General features: G+C 42.6%; 1 protein-coding gene across 1 annotated transcript in view; it reads left to right on the top strand.

Moving 5' to 3' along the window:
- The window catches only part of LOC110525058 (probable E3 ubiquitin-protein ligase HERC1), a 241,985-nt gene that overhangs the window by 26,432 nt on the left and 196,961 nt on the right, over nucleotides 1-18,592 (top strand). The window contains exons 8-16 of the mRNA XM_036981638.1: nucleotides 5,473-5,616; nucleotides 5,867-5,994; nucleotides 7,929-8,073; nucleotides 10,825-10,996; nucleotides 12,213-12,347; nucleotides 12,896-13,061; nucleotides 13,964-14,089; nucleotides 15,193-15,402; nucleotides 17,170-17,322. Of these exons, the coding sequence (XP_036837533.1) occupies nucleotides 5,473-5,616; nucleotides 5,867-5,994; nucleotides 7,929-8,073; nucleotides 10,825-10,996; nucleotides 12,213-12,347; nucleotides 12,896-13,061; nucleotides 13,964-14,089; nucleotides 15,193-15,402; nucleotides 17,170-17,322 (1,379 nt within the window). The remainder of the gene's footprint in view (nucleotides 1-5,472; nucleotides 5,617-5,866; nucleotides 5,995-7,928; nucleotides 8,074-10,824; nucleotides 10,997-12,212; nucleotides 12,348-12,895; nucleotides 13,062-13,963; nucleotides 14,090-15,192; nucleotides 15,403-17,169; nucleotides 17,323-18,592) is intronic.

Genomic DNA, 18,592 nt, shown 5'->3' with positions numbered 1-18,592 from the left:
CTTTATCTCCTCAATGCTGAACTACTGCAACACCCTCTTCATCTGGATCCCTGGTAGGAGGCTCCTGAAGAACTACAACACTCTACATCTGGATCCCTGGTAGGAGTCTCCTGAAGAACTACAACTCTCTTCATCTGGATCCCTGGTAGGAGGCTCCTGAAGAACTACAACTCTCTACATCTGGATACCTGGTAGGAGGCTCCTGAAGAACTACAACTCTCTTCATCTGGATCCCTGGCAGGAGTCTCCTGAAGAACTACAACTCTCTTCATCTGGCACCCTGGCAGGAGTCTCCTGAAGAACTACAACTCTCTTCATCTGGATACCTGGTAGGAGGCTCCTGAAGAACTACAACACTCTACATCTGGATCCCTGGCAGGAGTCTCCTGAAAAACTACAACACTCTTCATCTGGATCCCTCCAATACATTCAGAACTGCCACCATCCTCACATCTCTGCGGTCCCTGTCTCATTCCGGATTGAAATCAAAAACCTCCCGCTGACATTCCAGTGTATTCCTTGTCTCAAAGAACTGCTCTCCCTCCATAACCCTACCTGCACCCTCAGGTCAAGCGATAGTCTGCTTCTCCACACCCCAGCTAGTCAGTCTGTCCGTGTTGTAGCTAGTCAGTCTGTCCGTGTTGTAACTAGTCTGTCCGTGTTGTATCTAGTCAGTCTGTCCGTGTTGTAACTAGTCTGTCCGTGTTGTAGCTAGTCTGTCTGTCCGTGTTGTAACTAGTCTGTCTGTCTGTGTTGTAGCTAGTCAGTCTGTCCGTGTTGTAGCTAGTCTGTCTGTCCGTGTTGTAACGTATCTAGTCTGTCCGTGTTGTAACTAGTCAGTCTGTCCATGTTGTAGCTAGTCAGTCTGTCCGTGTTGTAACGTATCTAGTCTGTCCATGTTGTAGCTAGTCAGTCTGTCCGTGTTGTAGCTAGTCAGTCTGTCCGTGTTGTAGCTAGTCAGTCTGTCCGTGTTGTAACGTATGTAGTCTGTCCATGTTGTAGCTAGTCAGTCTGTCCATGTTGTAGCTAGTCAGTCTGTCCGTGTTGTAACTAGTCAGTCTGTCCGTGTTGTAAATAGTCAGTCTGTTCGTGTTGTAGCTAGTCAGTCTGTCCGTGTTGTAACATGTCAGTCTGTCCGTGTTGTAGCTAGTCTGTCTGTCCTTGTTGTAGCTAGTCTGTCTGTCCGTGTTGTAGCTAGTCAGTCTGTCCGTGTTGTAACTAGTCTGTCCGTGTTGTAACTAGTCAGTCTGTCCGTGTTGTAGCTAGTCAGTCTGTCCGTGTTGTGACTAGTCTGTCCGTGTTGTAACTAGTCAGTCTGTCCGTGTTGTAGCTAGTCTGTCTGTCCGTGTTGTAACTAGTCAGTCTGTCCGTGTTGTAACTAGTCAGTCTGTCCGTGTTGTAGCTAGTCTGTCTGTCCGTGTTGTAGCTAGTCTGTCCGTGTTGTAGCTAGTCAGTCTGTCCGTGTTGTAACTAGTCAGTCTGTCCGTGTTGTAACTAGTCATTCTGTCCGCGTTGTAGCTAGTCAGTCTGTCCGTGTTGTAACTAGTCAGTCTGTCCGTGTTGTAACTAGTCAGTCTGTCCGTGTTGTAACTAGTCAGTCTGTCCGTGTTGTAACATGTCAGTCTGTCCGTGTTGTAACCAGTCTGTCCGTGTTGTAACTAGTCAGTCTGTCCGTGTTGTAACTAGTCTGTCCGTGTTGTAATGTATCTAGTCTGTACATGTTGTAGCTAGTCAGTCTGTCCGTGTTGTAACTAGTCTGTCTGTCTGTGTTGTAGCTAGTCAGTCTGTTCGTGTTGTAACTAGTCTGTCCGTGTTGTAGCTAGTCTGTCTGTCCGTGTTGTAACTAGTCAGTCTGTCCGTGTTGTAGCTAGTCTGTCTGTCCGTGTTGTAGCTAGTCAGTCTGTCCGTGTTGTAGCTTGTCTGTCCGTGTTGTAACTAGTCAGTCTGTCCGTGTTGTAACTAGTCAGTCTGTCCGTGTTGTAACTAGTCTGTCCGTGTTGTAACTAGTCTGTCCGTGTTGTAACTAGTCTGTCCGTGTTGTAGCTAGTCAGTCTGTCCGTGTTGTAACTAGTCTGTCCGTGTTGTAACTAGTCTGTCCGTGTTGTAACTAGCCTGTCCGTGTTGTAACTAGTCAGTCTGTCCGTGTTGTAGCTTGTCTGTCCGTGTTGTAACTAGTCGGTCTGTCCGTGTTGTAACTAGTCAGTCTGTCCGTGTTGTAACTAGTCTGTCCGTGTTGTAACTAGTCAGTCTGTCCGTGTTGTAACTAGTCTGTCCGTGTTGTAATGTATCTAGTCTGTCCATGTTGTAGCTAGTCAGTCTGTCCGTGTTGTAACTAGTCTGTCCGTGTTGTAACTAGCCTGTCCGTGTTGTAACTAGTCAGTCTGTCCGTGTTGTAACTAGTCAGTCTGTCCGTGTTGTAACTAGTCAGTCTGTCCGTGTTGTAACAAGTCAGTCTGTCCGTGTTGTAACTAGTCAGTCTGTCCGTGTTGTAGCTAGTCAGTCTGTCCGTGTTGTAGCTAGTCAGTCTGTCCGTGTTGTAACTAGTCAGTCTGTCCGTGTTGTAACTAGTCAGTCTGTCCGTGTTGTAACTAGTCTGTCCGTGTTGTAACTAGTCAGTCTGTCTGTGTTGTAACTAGTCAGTCTGTCCGTTTTGTAACTAGTCAGTCTGTCCGTGTTGTTGCTAGTCAGTCTGTCCGTGTTGTAGCTAGTCAGTCTGTCCGTGTTGTAACGTATCTATCTCTAATATATTTCTCTACTGTCTGGTTGATGATATATTTCTCCCCTGTCTGGTTGATAATATATTTCTCCACTGTCTGGTTGATATGTTGATAATATATTTCTCCACTGTCTGGTTGATATGTTGATAATATATTTCTCCACTGTCTGGTTGATAATATATTTCTCCACTGTCTGGTTGATATGTTGATAATATATTTCTCCACTGTCTGGTTGATATGTTGATAATATATTTCTCCACTGTCTGGTTGATAATATATTTCTCCACTGTCTGGTTGATAATATATTTCTCCACTGTCTGGTTGATATGTTGATAATATATTTCTCTACTGTCTGGTTGATATGTTGATAATATATTTCTCTACTGTCTGGTTGATATGTTGATAATATATTTCTCTACTGTCTGGTTGATATGTTGATAATATATTTCTCTACTGTCTGGTTGATATGTTGATAATATATTTCTCCACTGTCTGGTTGATAATATATTTCTCCCCTGTCTGGTTGATATGTTGATAATATATTTCTCCACTGTCTGGTTGATAATATATTCCTCTACTGTCTGGTTGATATGTTGATAATATATTTCTCCACTGTCTGGTTGATAATATATTTTCACTGTCTGGTTGATATGTTGATAATAATTTATCCACTATCTGGTTGATATGTTGATAATATATTTCTCCACTGTCTGGTTGATAATATATTTCTCCACTGTCTGGTTGATATGTTGATAATAATTTATCCACTATCTGGTTGATATGTTGATAATATATTTCTCCACTGTCTGGTTGATAATATATTTCTCCACTGTCTGGTTGATAATATATTTCTCTACTGTCTGGTTGATAATATATTTATCCACTGTCTGGTTGATATGTTGATAATATATTTCTCCACTGTCTGGTTGATATGTTGATAATATATTTCTCTACTGTCTGGTTGATATGTTGATAATATATTTCTCCACTGTCTGGTTGATAATATATTTCTCCACTGTCTGGTTGATAATATATTTCTCTACTGTCTGGTTGATATATTGATAATATATTTCTCCACTGTCTGGTTGATAATATATTTCTCCACTGTCTGGTTGATATGTTGATAATATATTTCTCCACTGTCTGGTTGATAATATATTTCTCCACTGTCTGGTTGATATGTTGATAATATATTTCTCCACTGTCTGGTTGATATGTTGATAATATATTTCTCCACTGTCTGGTTGATAATATATTTCTCCACTGTCTGGTTGATATGTTGATAATATATTTCTCCACTATCTGGTTGATATGTTGATAATATATTTCTCTACTGTCTGGTTGATATGTTGATAGTATATTTCTCTACTGTCTGGTTGATATGTTGATAATATATTTCTCCACTGTCTGGTTGATAATATATTTCTCCACTGTCTGGTTGATATGTTGATAATATATTTCTCCACTGTCTGGTTGATATGTTGATAATATATTTCTCCACTGTCTGGTTGATAATATATTTCTCCACTGTCTGGTTGATATGTTGATAATATATTTCTCCCCTGTCTGGTTGATAATATATTTCTCCACTGTCTGGTTGATAATATATTTCTCCACTATCTGGTTGATATGTTCATAATATATTTCTCCACTGTCTGGTTGATAATATATTTCTCCACTATCTGGTTGATATGTTCATAATATATTTCTCCACTGTCTGGTTGATATGTTGATAATATATTTCTCTACTGTCTGGTTGATAATATATTTCTCTACTGTCTGGTTGATATGTTGATAGTATATTTCTCTACTGTCTGGTTGATATGTTGATAATATATTTCTCCACTGTCTGGTTGATAATATATTTCTCCACTGTCTGGTTGATATGTTGATAATATATTTCTCCACTGTCTGGTTGATATGTTGATAATATATTTCTCCACTGTCTGGTTGATAATATATTTCTCCACTGTCTGGTTGATATGTTGATAATATATTTCTCCCCTGTCTGGTTGATAATATATTTCTCCACTGTCTGGTTGATAATATATTTCTCCACTATCTGGTTGATATGTTCATAATATATTTCTCCACTGTCTGGTTGATAATATATTTCTCCACTATCTGGTTGATATGTTCATAATATATTTCTCCACTGTCTGGTTGATATGTTCATAATATATTTCTCCACTGTCTGGTTGATATGTTGATAATATATTTCTCCACTGTCTGGTTGATATGTTGATAATATATTTCTCTACTGTCTGGTTGATATGTTGATAATATATTTCTCTACTGTCTGGTTGATATGTTGATAATATATTTCTCTACTGTCTGGTTGATATGTTGATAATATATTTCTCTACTGTCTGGTTGATATGTTGATAATATATTTCTCTACTGTCTGGTTGATATGTTGATAATATATTTCTCTACTGTCTGGTTGATATGTTGATAATATATTTCTCTACTGTCTGGTTGATATGTTGATAATATATTTCTCTACTGTCTGGTTGATATGTTGATAATATATTTCTCTACTGTCTGGTTGATATGTTGATAATATATTTCTCTACTGTCTGGTTGATATGTTGATAATATATTTCTCTACTGTCTGGTTGATATGTTGATAATATATTTCTCCACTGTCTGGTTGATATGTTGATAATATATTTCTCCACTGTCTGGTAGATAATATATTTCTCCCCTGTCTGGTGTCTTGACATATCTCTCCTCTCTGTGTTTTGGTGTGCAGGTCACGGAGACAGCAACAGCAGAAACATTCCTACTCTGGTCAAAGACATCAGCAACGTAGGAGAGGTGTCTTGTGGGAGTTCTCACACCATAGCTTTGTCAAAAGATGGCCGCACCGTGTGGTCCTTCGGAGGGGGAGACAATGGTGGGTGAAGGCTCAGGACGCAAGGCTGGAATCCATCGGGTGTTTTTATATCAGCGTTATTATCTGGAAATGATCCATATATCTCTAAATGTCGACACATATATGGAAATATAAAAGACAATATATAAATCAATAAATATAGTTTATTGTGTAATTCTGTCTTCATATTGAAGAATGGGTTTTACATAAATAATACGATTGGCAATATGTCTCTAAATGTCTCTAAATGTGTAATTTGTCTATCCTGCAGGGAAACTGGGGCATGGAGATACAAACCGTGTCTATAAACCCAAAGTAGTGGAGGCCTTGCAGGGGATGTTCATAAGGAAAGTGTGTGCTGGAAGCCAGTCCTCCCTGGCCCTGACCTCCACTGGACAGGTACGACAGACTGTTTACTGACTGTTTACTGACTGTTTTACCCTTTAGAAACGGGAGGGAGAAATCTGGAACATCTGTACCTGTCCCTGGGCAGAGCGGTCCATGCCAGGCTGTGTGTTCTACATGCTATATTTCTATACTGACCTGTCTCCCTGGGCATCATGTATCTTCTACATGCTATATTTCTATACTGACCTGTCCCTGGGCATCATGTCTCTTCTACATGCTATATTTCTATACTGACCTGTCCCTGGGCATCATGTCTCTTCTACATGCTTAATTTCTATACTGACCTGTCCCTGGGCATCGTGTCTCTTCTACACGCTATATTTCTATACTGACCTGTCCCTGGGCATCGTGTCTCTTCTACATGCTATATTTCTATACTGACCTGTCCCTGGGCATCATGTCTCTTCTACATGCTATAACTTCACTTGTCTCTTGTAAAATAGTTGTTTTAACTTCAAGGGAGGGATGGTGTCCTGGTTAAATACAAGTTAAATGAAGTGTATTGCCCAGGGATGGGTCACAACAACAGCCACAACGACAGACGATGCCTTGGGGGATAAAGAAAAACACTGGCTGTGGCTTGGGTTTGATCTTGGAATTCTGCTAGTCAACGATGCAAGGAATTCTTTCGTTTGTGTTATAAACAGAAGACTGTTTTGTTGATATAATCTCTCCCTGGTTGTGTGGAGTGTTGCTGTTTTCACTTAACACTATATTATATGTCATGTAGCAATGATCTCTGGTCCTCTGTGTCTGGTTATAGTAAGAAAGAAACACAACTCCTGTTATTCACATTATGTTGCTCACTGTGTTACTGTTAACCAGGATGTTAAAATAAGTATTTATCACAAAGTGTTTTTATATGTTTACATACAGTTCCCTTTAGTCCAACTGACAATACTATCAAAGATTTTTACAACTTAACCAAGATAGACCACAGCCTGTCGTTTCCAATGGGAACAAGCGAGTCATAGTGGGCAGAACAAGCGAGGAGGTGGGCAGAGCCAATCACGAGATAGGGAGATTCTATTGGCTCATTCTAGCATGCATCTGCATAATTATTTCCTTTAGCGAACACCTCCCTGCCTTTCAGTCCTTCTACACAACGCAATTAAAAAAAAATAAAAAACATTTTGCAAAGGGTAAAGGATAAAGTCTACAAAACTTAGTCCACTCTGTTCATAACAGATTTTAGGTTTTTAACAGAACTGTTTAATCGATGAGAAAATGAGCAGAATGTCTGCCAAAATCCATGTTGTTCCGTGTTCCTCCCACTGCCAGCCAGTGGTCTTCCTGTCACTACCACAGTGAGTGGAAACGCCACGCAGCTGCTTCACATTTATACAGGCAGTGAAATATCTGTCTCGTTGTTCTATCGATACTGTCTGCAAGTAACTTCCTGTTGCGATGTCTTTTATATGGCCTGGTTCCAGGTATATTTACATGGAAATAACCATAGGAGTTGGCAAGACCGTATAAACAGATTGGGGACCAGTCTCCTTTCAATATGCAGACCCTTTAATCCTGACTGGTTCTAGTGACTGGTTCTATGTCCTGTGTTGTAGTAACTGGTCCTGTGTTGTAGTAACTGGTCCTGTGTTGTCCTGTGTTGTAGTAACTGGTCCTGTGTTGTCCTGTGTTGTAGTAACTGGTCCTGTGTTGTAGTAACTGGTCCTGTGTTGTAGTAACTGGTCCTGTGTTGTAGTAACTGGTCCTGTGTTGTCCTGTGCTGTAGTAACTGGTCCTGTGTTGTAGTAACTGGTCCTGTGTTGTAGTAACTGGTCCTGTGTTGTAGTAACTGGTCCTGTGTTGTCCTGTGTTGTAGTAACTGGTCCTGTGTTGTAGTAACTGATCCTGTGTTGTAGTAACTGGTCCTGTGTGGTCCTGTGTTGTAGTAACTGGTCCTGTGTTGTCCTGTGTTCCAGGTGTATGCCTGGGGCTGCGGGGCCTGCCTGGGCTGTGGCTCCTCTGAAGCCACAGCACTGAGACCCAAGCTGATTGAGGAGTTGACGGCGACCAGGGTGGTGGACCTCTCCATAGGAGACAGCCACTGTCTAGCTCTCTCACACGGTAAAACAATCCTTTAAAAAAATATATGATTATTTTAAATCTATGATGTCAGTGTTTTGCGTGTTTATTGGTTAGAGAGAGACAGAGGTAGAAGGTTAGTAGAGAGAGTGCTGAAAGAGAGAGGTAGAAGGTTAGTAGAGAGAGTGCTGAAAGAGAGAGACAGAGGTAGAAGGTTAGTAGAGAGAGTGCTGGAAGAGAGAGACAGAGGTAGAAGGTTAGTAGAGAGAGTGCTGGAAGAGAGAGACAGAGGTAGAAGGTAGTAGAGAGAGTGCTGAAAGAGAGAGACAGAGGTAGAAGGTTAGTAGAGAGAGTGCTGAAAGAGAGAGACAGAGGTAGAAGGTTAGTAGAGAGAGTGCTGGAAGAGAGAGACAGAGGTAGAAGGTAGTAGAGAGAGTGCTGAAAGAGAGAGACAGAGGTAGAAGGTTAGTAGAGAGAGTGCTGAAAGAGAGAGACAGAGGTAGAAGGTTAGTAGAGAGAGTGCTGGAAGAGAGAGACAGAGGTAGAAGGTAGTAGAGAGAGTGCTGAAAGAGAGAGACAGAGGTAGAAGGTAGTAGAGAGAGTGCTGAAAGAGAGAGACAGAGGTAGAAGGTAGTAGAGAGAATGCTGAAAGAGCAAGACAGTGGTGGAAGGTAGTAGAGAGAGTGCTGAAAGAGAGAGACAGAGGTAGAAGGTAGTAGAGAGAATGCTGAAAGAGCAAGACAGTGGTAGAAGGTAGTAGAGAGAGTGCTGAAAGAGAGAGACAGAGGTAGAAGGTAGTAGAGAGAGTGCTGAAAGAGAGAGACAGAGGTAGAAGGTTAGTAGAGAGAGTGCTGAAAGAGAGAGACAGTGGTAGAAGGTAGTAGAGAGAGTGCTGAAAGAGAGAGACAGAGGTAGAAGGTAGTAGAGAGAGTGCTGAAAGAGAGAGACAGAGGTAGAAGGTAGTAGAGAGAATGCTGAAAGAGCAAGACAGTGGTAGAAGGTAGTAGAGAGAGTGCTGAAAGAGAGAGAGACAGAGGTAGAAGGTAGTAGAGAGAATGCTGAAAGAGCAAGACAGTGGTAGAAGGTAGTAGAGAGAGTGCTGAAAGAGAGAGACAGAGGTAGAAGGTAGTAGAGAGAATGCTGAAAGAGAGAGACAGAGGTAGAAGGTAGTAGAGAGAATGCTGAAAGAGCAAGACAGTGGTAGAAGGTAGTAGAGAGAGTGCTGAAAGAGAGAGACAGAGGTAGAAGGTAGTAGAGAGAATGCTGAAAGAGCAAGACAGTGGTAGAAGGTAGTAGAGAGAGTGCTGAAAGAGAGAGACAGAGGTAGAAGGTAGTAGAGAGAGTGCTGAAAGAGAGACAGAGGTAGAAGGTATTAGAGAGAGTGCTGAAAGAGAGAGACAGAGGTAGAAGGTAGTAGAGAGAATGCTGAAAGAGAGAGGTAGAAGGTAGTAGAGAGAGTGCTGAAAGAGAGAGCCAGAGGTAGAAGGTAGTAGAGAGAGTACTGAAAGAGAGAGACAGAGGTAGAAGGTAGTAGAGAGAGTGCTGAAAGAGAGAGGTAGAAGGTAGTAGAGAGAGTGCTGAAAGAGAGAGACAGAGGTAGAAGGTAATAGAGAGAGTGCTGAAAGAGAGAGACAGAGGTAGAAGGTAGTAGAGAGAGTGCTGAAAGAGAGAGACAGAGGTAGAAGGTAGTAGAGAGAGTGCTGAAAGAGACAGCCAGTAGATTAGACCACTAGACCAGGCAATATACGATTATTTATTAAGGATTTGTCCAGTTTATTGGACAGAGACAGAGAGACAGTAAAGGATTTGTCCAGTTTATTGGACAGAGACAGAGAGACAGTAAAGGATTTGTCCAGTTTATTGGACAGAGACAGAGAGACAGGACAATAAGGAGGATAGTTTACTAGACAGACGAGGGCTGGATTCTAACCGACGTCAGCCCAGCCCAGGCAGCAGCAGTAACCACCAGCCCAGCCCACAGTAAAACAGCAGCCTCTAACCACAAGTTCAACACAGTACCTGGAGAGAGCTGGATGTGGGGTAGTATTGACTTATCCTGCTTCAACTGTTTTACTAGAGATTCTCTTGTTTATCTGTAAAGTTCAAACAGGATAAGTCATATATGCTCTTGTTTCTGAAAGGGGAGATTCTTATGACCACATACACATTTCACCTGTTACTAATCTTATTTCTTAATCTCATTTCTTCATCTCACTTCTTAATCTCACTTCTTAATCTCACTTCTTAATCTCACTTTTTAATCTCACTTTTTAATCTCACATCTTAATCTCACTTCTTAATCTCACTTTTTAGTCTCACTTCTTAGTTTTACTTCTTAATCTCATTTCTTAATCTCACTTCTTAATCTCACTTTTTAATCTCACTTCTTAATCTCACTTCTTAATCTCACTTCTTAATCTCACTTCTTAATCTCACTTTTTAGTCTCACTTCTTAATCTCACTTCTTAATCTCACTTCTTAATCTCACTTCTTAATCTCACTTCTTAATCTCACTTTTTAGTCTCACTTCTTAATCTCACTTCTTAATCTCACTTCTTAATCTCACTTTTTAGTCTCACTTCTTAGTTTTACTTCTTAATCTCACTTCTTAATCTCACTTCTTAATCTCACTTCTTAGTCTCACTTCCTAATCTTATTTCTTCATCTCACTTCTTAATCTCACACCACATTTTAAACCACATCGTAACATCCCAAAAATGTTCCCATGATTGGATGATTAAATCAACTTGATGTCTATTTTTCCTCTCGTCTCTCTGTCTCTCCTCCACCTAGACAATGAGGTGTATGCGTGGGGTAACAACTCCATGGGTCAGTGTGGCCAGGGTAACTCCACTGGTCCCATCACCAAGCCGAAGAAGGTGGTTGGTCTGGACGGTGTGGTCATCCAACAGATCTCAGCTGGTACCTCCCACAGCCTGGCATGGACCGCTCTGCCCAGGGACAGGTTGGTGCTGCTACCGGAACGCATAGAAATATAGCATGTAGAAGAGACACGGTGCCCAGGGACAGGTTGGTCCTGCTACCGGAACGCATAGAAATATAGCATGTAGAAGAGACACGATGCCCAGGGACAGGTCAGTATAGAAATATAGCATTTAGAAGAGACACGATACCCAGGGACAGGTCAGTATAGAAATATAGAAGAGACATGATCCCCAGGGACAGGCCAGTATAGAAATATAGCATGTAGAAGAGACACGATGCCCAGGGACAGGTCAGTATAGAAATATAGCATTTAGAAGAGACACGATGCCCAGGGACAGGTCAGTATAGAAATATAGCATTTAGAAGAGACACGATGCCCAGGGACAGGTCAGTATAGAAATATAGCATTTAGAAGAGACACGATGCCCAGAGACAGGTCAGTATAGAAATATAGCATTTAGAAGAGACACGATGCCCAGAGACAGGTCAGTATAGAAATATAGCATTTAGAAGAGACACGATGCCCAGGGACAGGTCAGTATAGAAATATAGCATTTAGAAGATACACGATGCCCAGGGACAGGTCAGTATAGAAATATAGCATTTAGAAGAGACACGATGCCCAGGGACAGGTCAGTATAGAAATATAGCATTTAGAAGAGACATGATGCCCAGGGACAGGTCAGTATAGAAATATAGCATTTAGAAGAGACACGATGCCCAGGGACAGGTCAGTATAGAAATATAGCATGTTGAACACACAATCTGGCATGGACCACTCTGCCCAGGGACAGGTACAGATCCATGGTCTTCTGAGGTCTGCCCCCATCCCAGTCCCCACCCCCCCATCCCAGTCCCCATCCCAGTCCGACCCCCCATCCCAGTCCGACCCCCCATCCCAGTCTGACCCCCCATCCCAGTCCCACCCCCCCATCCCAGTCCCAATCCCAGTCCCCATTTCAGTCCGACCCCCCATCCCAGTCCGACCCCCCCATCCCACACACACAGACACACACACACACACACACACACACACACACACACACACACACAGATACACACACTGTTCTCACACACACACACACACACACACACACACACACACACACACAGACCCTATGAGATGATAATATTGTTGTGTTTTAATTGGTCGACAGACAGGTCGACAGACAGGTGGTAAGCGTGGCACAGACCCTATGAGATGATAACATTGCTGTGTTTTAATTGGTCGACAGACAGGTGGTAGCGTGGCACAGACCCTACTGTGTGGACCTGGAAGAAAGCACCTTCTCTCACCTGCGTTCCTTCCTAGAGCGCTACTGTGACGGCATCAACAGCGAGGTGCCACCCCTCCCCTTCCCCTCCTCCAGGTAGGTACTGGTACTGCAGGCACCTCAGGGTTCCATTGGAACCTTGTCTAGCTCATAGATACAATGTGTTCAGTGGGGTTCCATTCATTCTAAACATTCCGTCCTGAAGACGTGAAATGACAGCAGCCTCCACCACGCTGACTATTCATCTGAGGCATTAACAGTCCCGTAAGACCAGGAAAACACAATAAGGTTTCAGTGTATGTAAACTTCTGACCCACTGGGAATGTGATGAAAGAAATAAAAGCTGAAATAAATCATTCTCTCTATTATTATTCTGACATTTCACATTCTGAAAATATAGTGGTGATTCTAACTGACCTTAAACAGGGATTTTTTTACTAGGATTAAATGTCAGGAATTGTGAAAAACTGAGTTTAAATGTATTTGGCTAAGGTGTATGTACATTTCTGACTTCAACTGTACATTCTGTAGCATTTTACTGATGCTACAATCAATGAAAACCATTGCATTGCCTTTCTGCTGGGCTTCGTCTTCTGTCTTATCAAGACAGTATCATAACACTCTGACGTACCACTTCATTACAGGGAGCATCACAACTTCCTGAAACTCTGCCTTCGACTGCTGTCCAATCACCTGGCTTTGGCTCTGGCCGGGGGAGTGGCCACCAGTATCCTAGGGCGACAGGCCCGCCCCCTCCGGAACCTTCTCTTCAGACTGATGGATTCCTCTGTTCCTGATGAGATCCAAGAGGTGAACACCGGCTCACACAGTAACCACTAGATCAGCTGCTCCTTTGAAGGGTGTCTGTATACAGTCCGAATGGCAACAATATAGATTTAACTATAAACCCTCAAAACACTACATCTCTACTTACTGGACAACATTACCTTTCAGACTAGTGATGACAATATGGACTCTGGATATGTGAAGCAACAAGGCACAATCTGTTGACTAACTGGTCTGAACTTGACTATTTGCCAGGTCCCTGACCCGTTGGGGTTTTGTCCCTGAGCCAAACCCAGTGTCGCTGTGTTTTGGTTGTCAGGCTGGGATTGAGATGGATAGTCAAGCTGTTGTCTCTTCTCATTGTGTGGTGCTGTTGTTGTTTATGCCAGACTGTGTTTGAGACACTGTCTGTTGGGGGCCTGTGGTACGAAAATCTGAGTTTGTGGGACATCTCTGTGTAATCAGGCTGTGTTTGAGACGCTAACACTGTGTTGTCAGGCTCTAACACTGTGTTGTCGGGCTCTAACACTGTGTTGTGTTGTCGGGCTCTAACACTGTGTTGTGTTGTCGGGCTCTAACACTGTGTTGTTGGGCTCTAACTCTGTTGTGTTGTCAGGCTCTGACACTGTGTTGTGTTGTCGGGCTCTAACACTGTGTTGTCGGGCTCTAACACTGTGTTGTCGGGCTCTAACACTGTGTTGTGTTGTCGGGCTCTAACACTGTGTTGTGTTGTCGGGCTCTAACACTGTGTTGTGTTGTTGGGCTCTAACACTGTGTTGTGTTGTCAGGCTCTAACACTGTGTCTCTGTGTTGTCAGGCTCTAACCCTGTGTCTCTGTGTTGTCGGGCTCTAACCCTGTGTCTCTGTGTTGTCAGGCTCTATTACTGTGTCTCTGTTGTGTTGACCCATCTCTGTGTTTTCTCTAGGCTGTGATTGAGACTTTGTCTGTGGGGGCCACTATGCTGTTACCTCCTCTGAGAGAGAGGATGGAGCTTCTCCACTCCCTGCTGCCCCAGGGACCTGACAGATGGGAGAGTCTGTCCAAAGGACAGGTATAGTACATAGATGTATTGCACGTTGGTCTGAACAACGCCATTTACCTGTGACTATATCAATAAGGTCCTAGTTCTATTTAGTCAATAAGGCCCTAGTTCTATTTAGTCAATAAGGCCCTAGTTCTATTTAGTCAATAAGGCCCTAGTTCTATTTAGTCAATAAGACCCTAGTTCTATTTAGTCAATAAGGCCCTAGTTCTATTTAGTCAATAAGGCCCTAGTTCTATTTAGTCAATAAGACCCTAGTTCTATTTAAGCAATAAAGCCCTAGTTCTATTTAGTCAATAAACCCCTAGTTATATTTAGTCAATAAGGCCCTAGTTCTATTTAGTCAATAAGGCCCTAGTTCTATTTAAGCAATAAGGCCCGAGGGAGTGTGGTATATGGTCAATATAGCACGGCTATGGGCTGTTCTTAGCCATGACGCAACACGGAGTGCCTGGACACAGCCCTTAGCCGTGGTATATTGACCATATACCACAAACTCCCAAGGTGCCTTATTGCTATTTTATATAACAGGTGGGTCTAATCCTGAATGCTGATTTGGTTAAAACCGCATTCCAGCCGGTGTCTATTCCACAAGTTGCCCCCGGATAAATCTATGATGTTAAAATACCTTTTTACTCTGTTCCATCTGACTTCGCAATCCACTGTCTCGTCAGCCCAGCCAGGCAATTTATAAACCTGATCTCCGCTATAAAAAGCATCTAGACATTGTCTCACATTTCGTTTTCAACAGCGGAGATTTGTATAAACCTTTCCGTCTGTCACTCTGACATTTGCAACATTGTTTCAATATTCAAATTGAATCTCCAGCTGTCCCATAGTGATGAACGTGTCGGGAGTCGGGTCGGGACAGACGGGCAGGAAGCTTTTCTCAGCCTGTCAAAATCATGAATCAGCATCATCTTTCTGGATTAAAATATACAAAGAAATGTCAAAATATTACGAAGTTTAGGGAAAAGCTGCTCCAAACGTTCCCAAGTCAAAATGCTGCCATAGATCGATAGCTGACTTCTCTCTTCTCTCTTCAGCTGTGTCCTGTCCCTGCCTCTGACCCCTGACCTCTAACCTCTGACCCTTGACCCTGTGTTTTCCAGAGGATGCAACTGGACATCATTCTGACTTCGCTCCAGGACCACACCCACGTAGCATCCCTCCTGGGGTTCAGCTGTCCCCCCGAGGCCCCCGAGGCCCTGGCCTCCTCCTGCGGCCTGGACCCCTCCTACGGAGCCCCCGGCACCAACCCTGACACACACCTGGCTGAGATCCTAATGAAGACCCTGCTCAGGAACCTGGGCTTCTACACGGTGAGGAGAGAAGCAGCCTAGTTGTTCCAGATCATTCTGTCTTACAGTGGCTTGCAAAAGTATTCACCCCCCTTGGCATTTTTCCTATTTTGTTGCCTTTCAACCTGAAATTAAAATAGATTTTTTGGGGGGGTTTGTATCATTTGATTTACACAACACGCCTACCACGTTGAAAATGCTGAATATTTTTTATTGTAAAACAAACAAGAAATAAGACAACTGAAAACTTGAGCGTTCATAACTATTCACCCTCCCAATGTCAATATTTTGTAGAGCCACCTTTTGCAGCAATTACAGCTGCAAGTCTCTTGGGGTATGTCTTGGCACATCTAGCAACTGGGATTGTTGCCAATTCTTCAAGGCAAAACTGCTCCAGCTCGTTCAAGTCGGATGGGTTCCGCTGATGTACAGCAATCTTTAAGTCATACCACAGATTCTCAATTGGATTGAGTTCTGGGCTTTGACAGGGCCATTCCAAGACATTGTGGGGATGGCGTTCTCGGGGTGATGAGAGGTGTTGGGTTTGCACCAGACATAGCGCTTTCCTTGATGGCCAAAAAGCTACATTTTAGTCTCATCTGACCAGAGTACCTTCTTCCATATTTTTGGGGAGTCTCCCACATGCCTTTTTGCAAACACCAAACGTGTTTGCTTATTTTTTTCTTTAAGCAATGGCTTTTTTCTGGCCACTTTTCCGTAAAGCCCAGATCTGTGGAGTGTACAGCTTAAAGTGGTCCTATGGACAGATACTCCAATCCAAGTTTCTGATGTAGCTGTTACTCTGCTAATTCATCTAGCTTCTGATGTAGCTGTTACCCTGCTAATTCATCTAGCTTCTGATGTGGCTGTTACTCTGCTAATTAATCTAGCTTCTGATGTGGCTGTTACTCTGCTAATTCATCTAGTTTCTGATGTAGCTATTACCCTGCTAATTCATCTAGCCTCTGATGTGGCTGTTACCCTGCTAGTTTATCTCCTGGGTGGTAGATGTAGCTGTTAGTTTATCTAGTTTATCTCCTGGGTGGTAGATGTGGCTGTTACCCTGCTAGTTTATCTCCTGGGTGGTAGATGTAGCTGTTAGTTTATCTAGTTTATCTCCTGGGTGGTAGATGTAGCTGTTACCCTGCTAGTTTATCTCCTGGGTGGTAGATGTGGCTGTTAGTTTATCTAGTTTATCTCCTGGGTGGTAGATGTGGCTGTTACTCTGGTAGTTTATCTCCTGGGTGGTAGATGTAGCTGTTACCCTGCTAGTTTATCTCCTGGGTGGTAGATGTAGCTGTTACCCTGCTAGTGTATCTCCTGGGTGGTAGATGTGGCTGTTACTCTGGTAGTTTATCTCCTGGGTGTTATATGTAGCTGTTAGTTTATCTAGTTTATCTCCTGGGTGGTAGATGTAGCTGTTACCCTGCTAGTTTATCTCCTGGGTGGTAGATGTAGCTGTTACCCTGCTAGTTTATCTCCTGGGTGGTAGATGTGGCTGTTACTCTGGTAGTTTATCTCCTGGGTGGTAGATGTAGCTGTTAGTTTATCTAGTTTATCTCCTGGGTGGTAGATGTGGCTGTTAGTTTATCTAGTTTATCTCCTGGGTGGTAGATGTAGCTGTTACTCTGCTAGTTTATCTCCTGGGTGGTATTAAGTAGCAGATCATCACTAGTCCGTTTTCTGTGCTTCTCTCTCTTGTTGCCTGGATATTCATTGTGTGTGTGTGTGTGTGTGTGTGTGTGTGTGTGTGTGTGTGTGTGTGTGTGTGTGTGTGTGTGTATGCAGGACCAAGCGTTTGGGGAACTAGAGAAGAACAGTGACAAGCTGCTCCAGGGAACGTCTTCATCAGACAGCAGTCAGCCGGCCCATCTCCACGAGCTGCTCTGCTCTCTACAGAAACAACTGCTGGCATACTGCCACATCAACTGTGTTACTGAGGTACGCACACACACACACACACACTGGGCATGCACACACACACACACACACACACACACACACACACACACGCTGGGCATGCACACACACACACACACACACACACACACACACACACACACACACACACACACACACACACACACACACACACACACACACACACTGGGCATGCATACACACACACACACACACACACTGGGCATGCATACACGCACACACACACACACACACACACACACACACACACACACATACGTTTTCTCAGATATTCTATACTGTGACCATCACAATCCCATTTACAGAGCTGAAGCTTGACAAAGCAGACCTTTTATGCAACAGACTAGAGTTGTTTTTAATGAATGAAAGATGGTTACCTGTTTATGACGGTCTCTGTCATATGTTTGTGTCCACAACTCTAGTAGTAGTAATAGTTAGTAACATTGTCCTGGTCTATAATACCTCCAGAACTCTAGTAGTAGTAATAGTTAGTAACATTGTCCTGGTCTATAATACCTCCAGAACTCTAGTAGTAGTAATAGTTAGTTAGTAACATTGTCCTGGTCTATAATACCTCCAGAACTCTAGTAGTAGTAATATTTAGTAACATTGTCCTGGTCTATAATAACTCCAGAACTCTAGTAGTAGTAATAGTTAGTTAGTAACATTGTCCTGGTCTATATTACCTCCAGAACTCTAGTAGTAGTAATAGTTAGTAACATTGTCCTGGTCTATAATACCTCCAGAACTCTAGTAGTAGTAATAGTTAGTTAGTAACATTGTCCTGGTCTATAATACCTCCAGAACTCTAGTAGTAGTAATAGTTAGTAACATTGTCCTGGTCTATAATACCTCCAGAACTCTAGTAGTAGTAATAGTTAGTAACATTGTCCTGGTCTATAATACCTCCAGAACTCTAGTAGTAGTAATAGTTAGTTAGTAACATTGTCCTGGTCTATAATACCTCCAGAACTCTAGTAGTAGTAATAGTTAGTTAGTAACATTGTCCTGGTCTATAATACCTCCAGAACTCTAGTAGTAGTAATAGTTAGTAACATTGTCCTGGTCTATAATACCTCCAGAACTCTAGTAGTAGTAATAGTTAGTAACATTGTCCTGGTCTATAATACCTCCAGAACTCTAGTAGTAGTAATAGTTAGTTAGTAACATTGTCCTGGTCTATAATACCTCCAGAACTCTAGTAGTAGTAATAGTTAGTTAGTAACATTGTCCTGGTCTATAATACCTCCAGAACTCTAGTAGTAGTAAT

The sequence above is a fragment of the Oncorhynchus mykiss genome, chromosome 6 (genome assembly GCF_013265735.2).
Source record: "Oncorhynchus mykiss isolate Arlee chromosome 6, USDA_OmykA_1.1, whole genome shotgun sequence".
NCBI lineage: Eukaryota > Metazoa > Chordata > Actinopteri > Salmoniformes > Salmonidae > Oncorhynchus > Oncorhynchus mykiss.
This window is presented reverse-complemented; position numbering and strand designations above follow the sequence as displayed.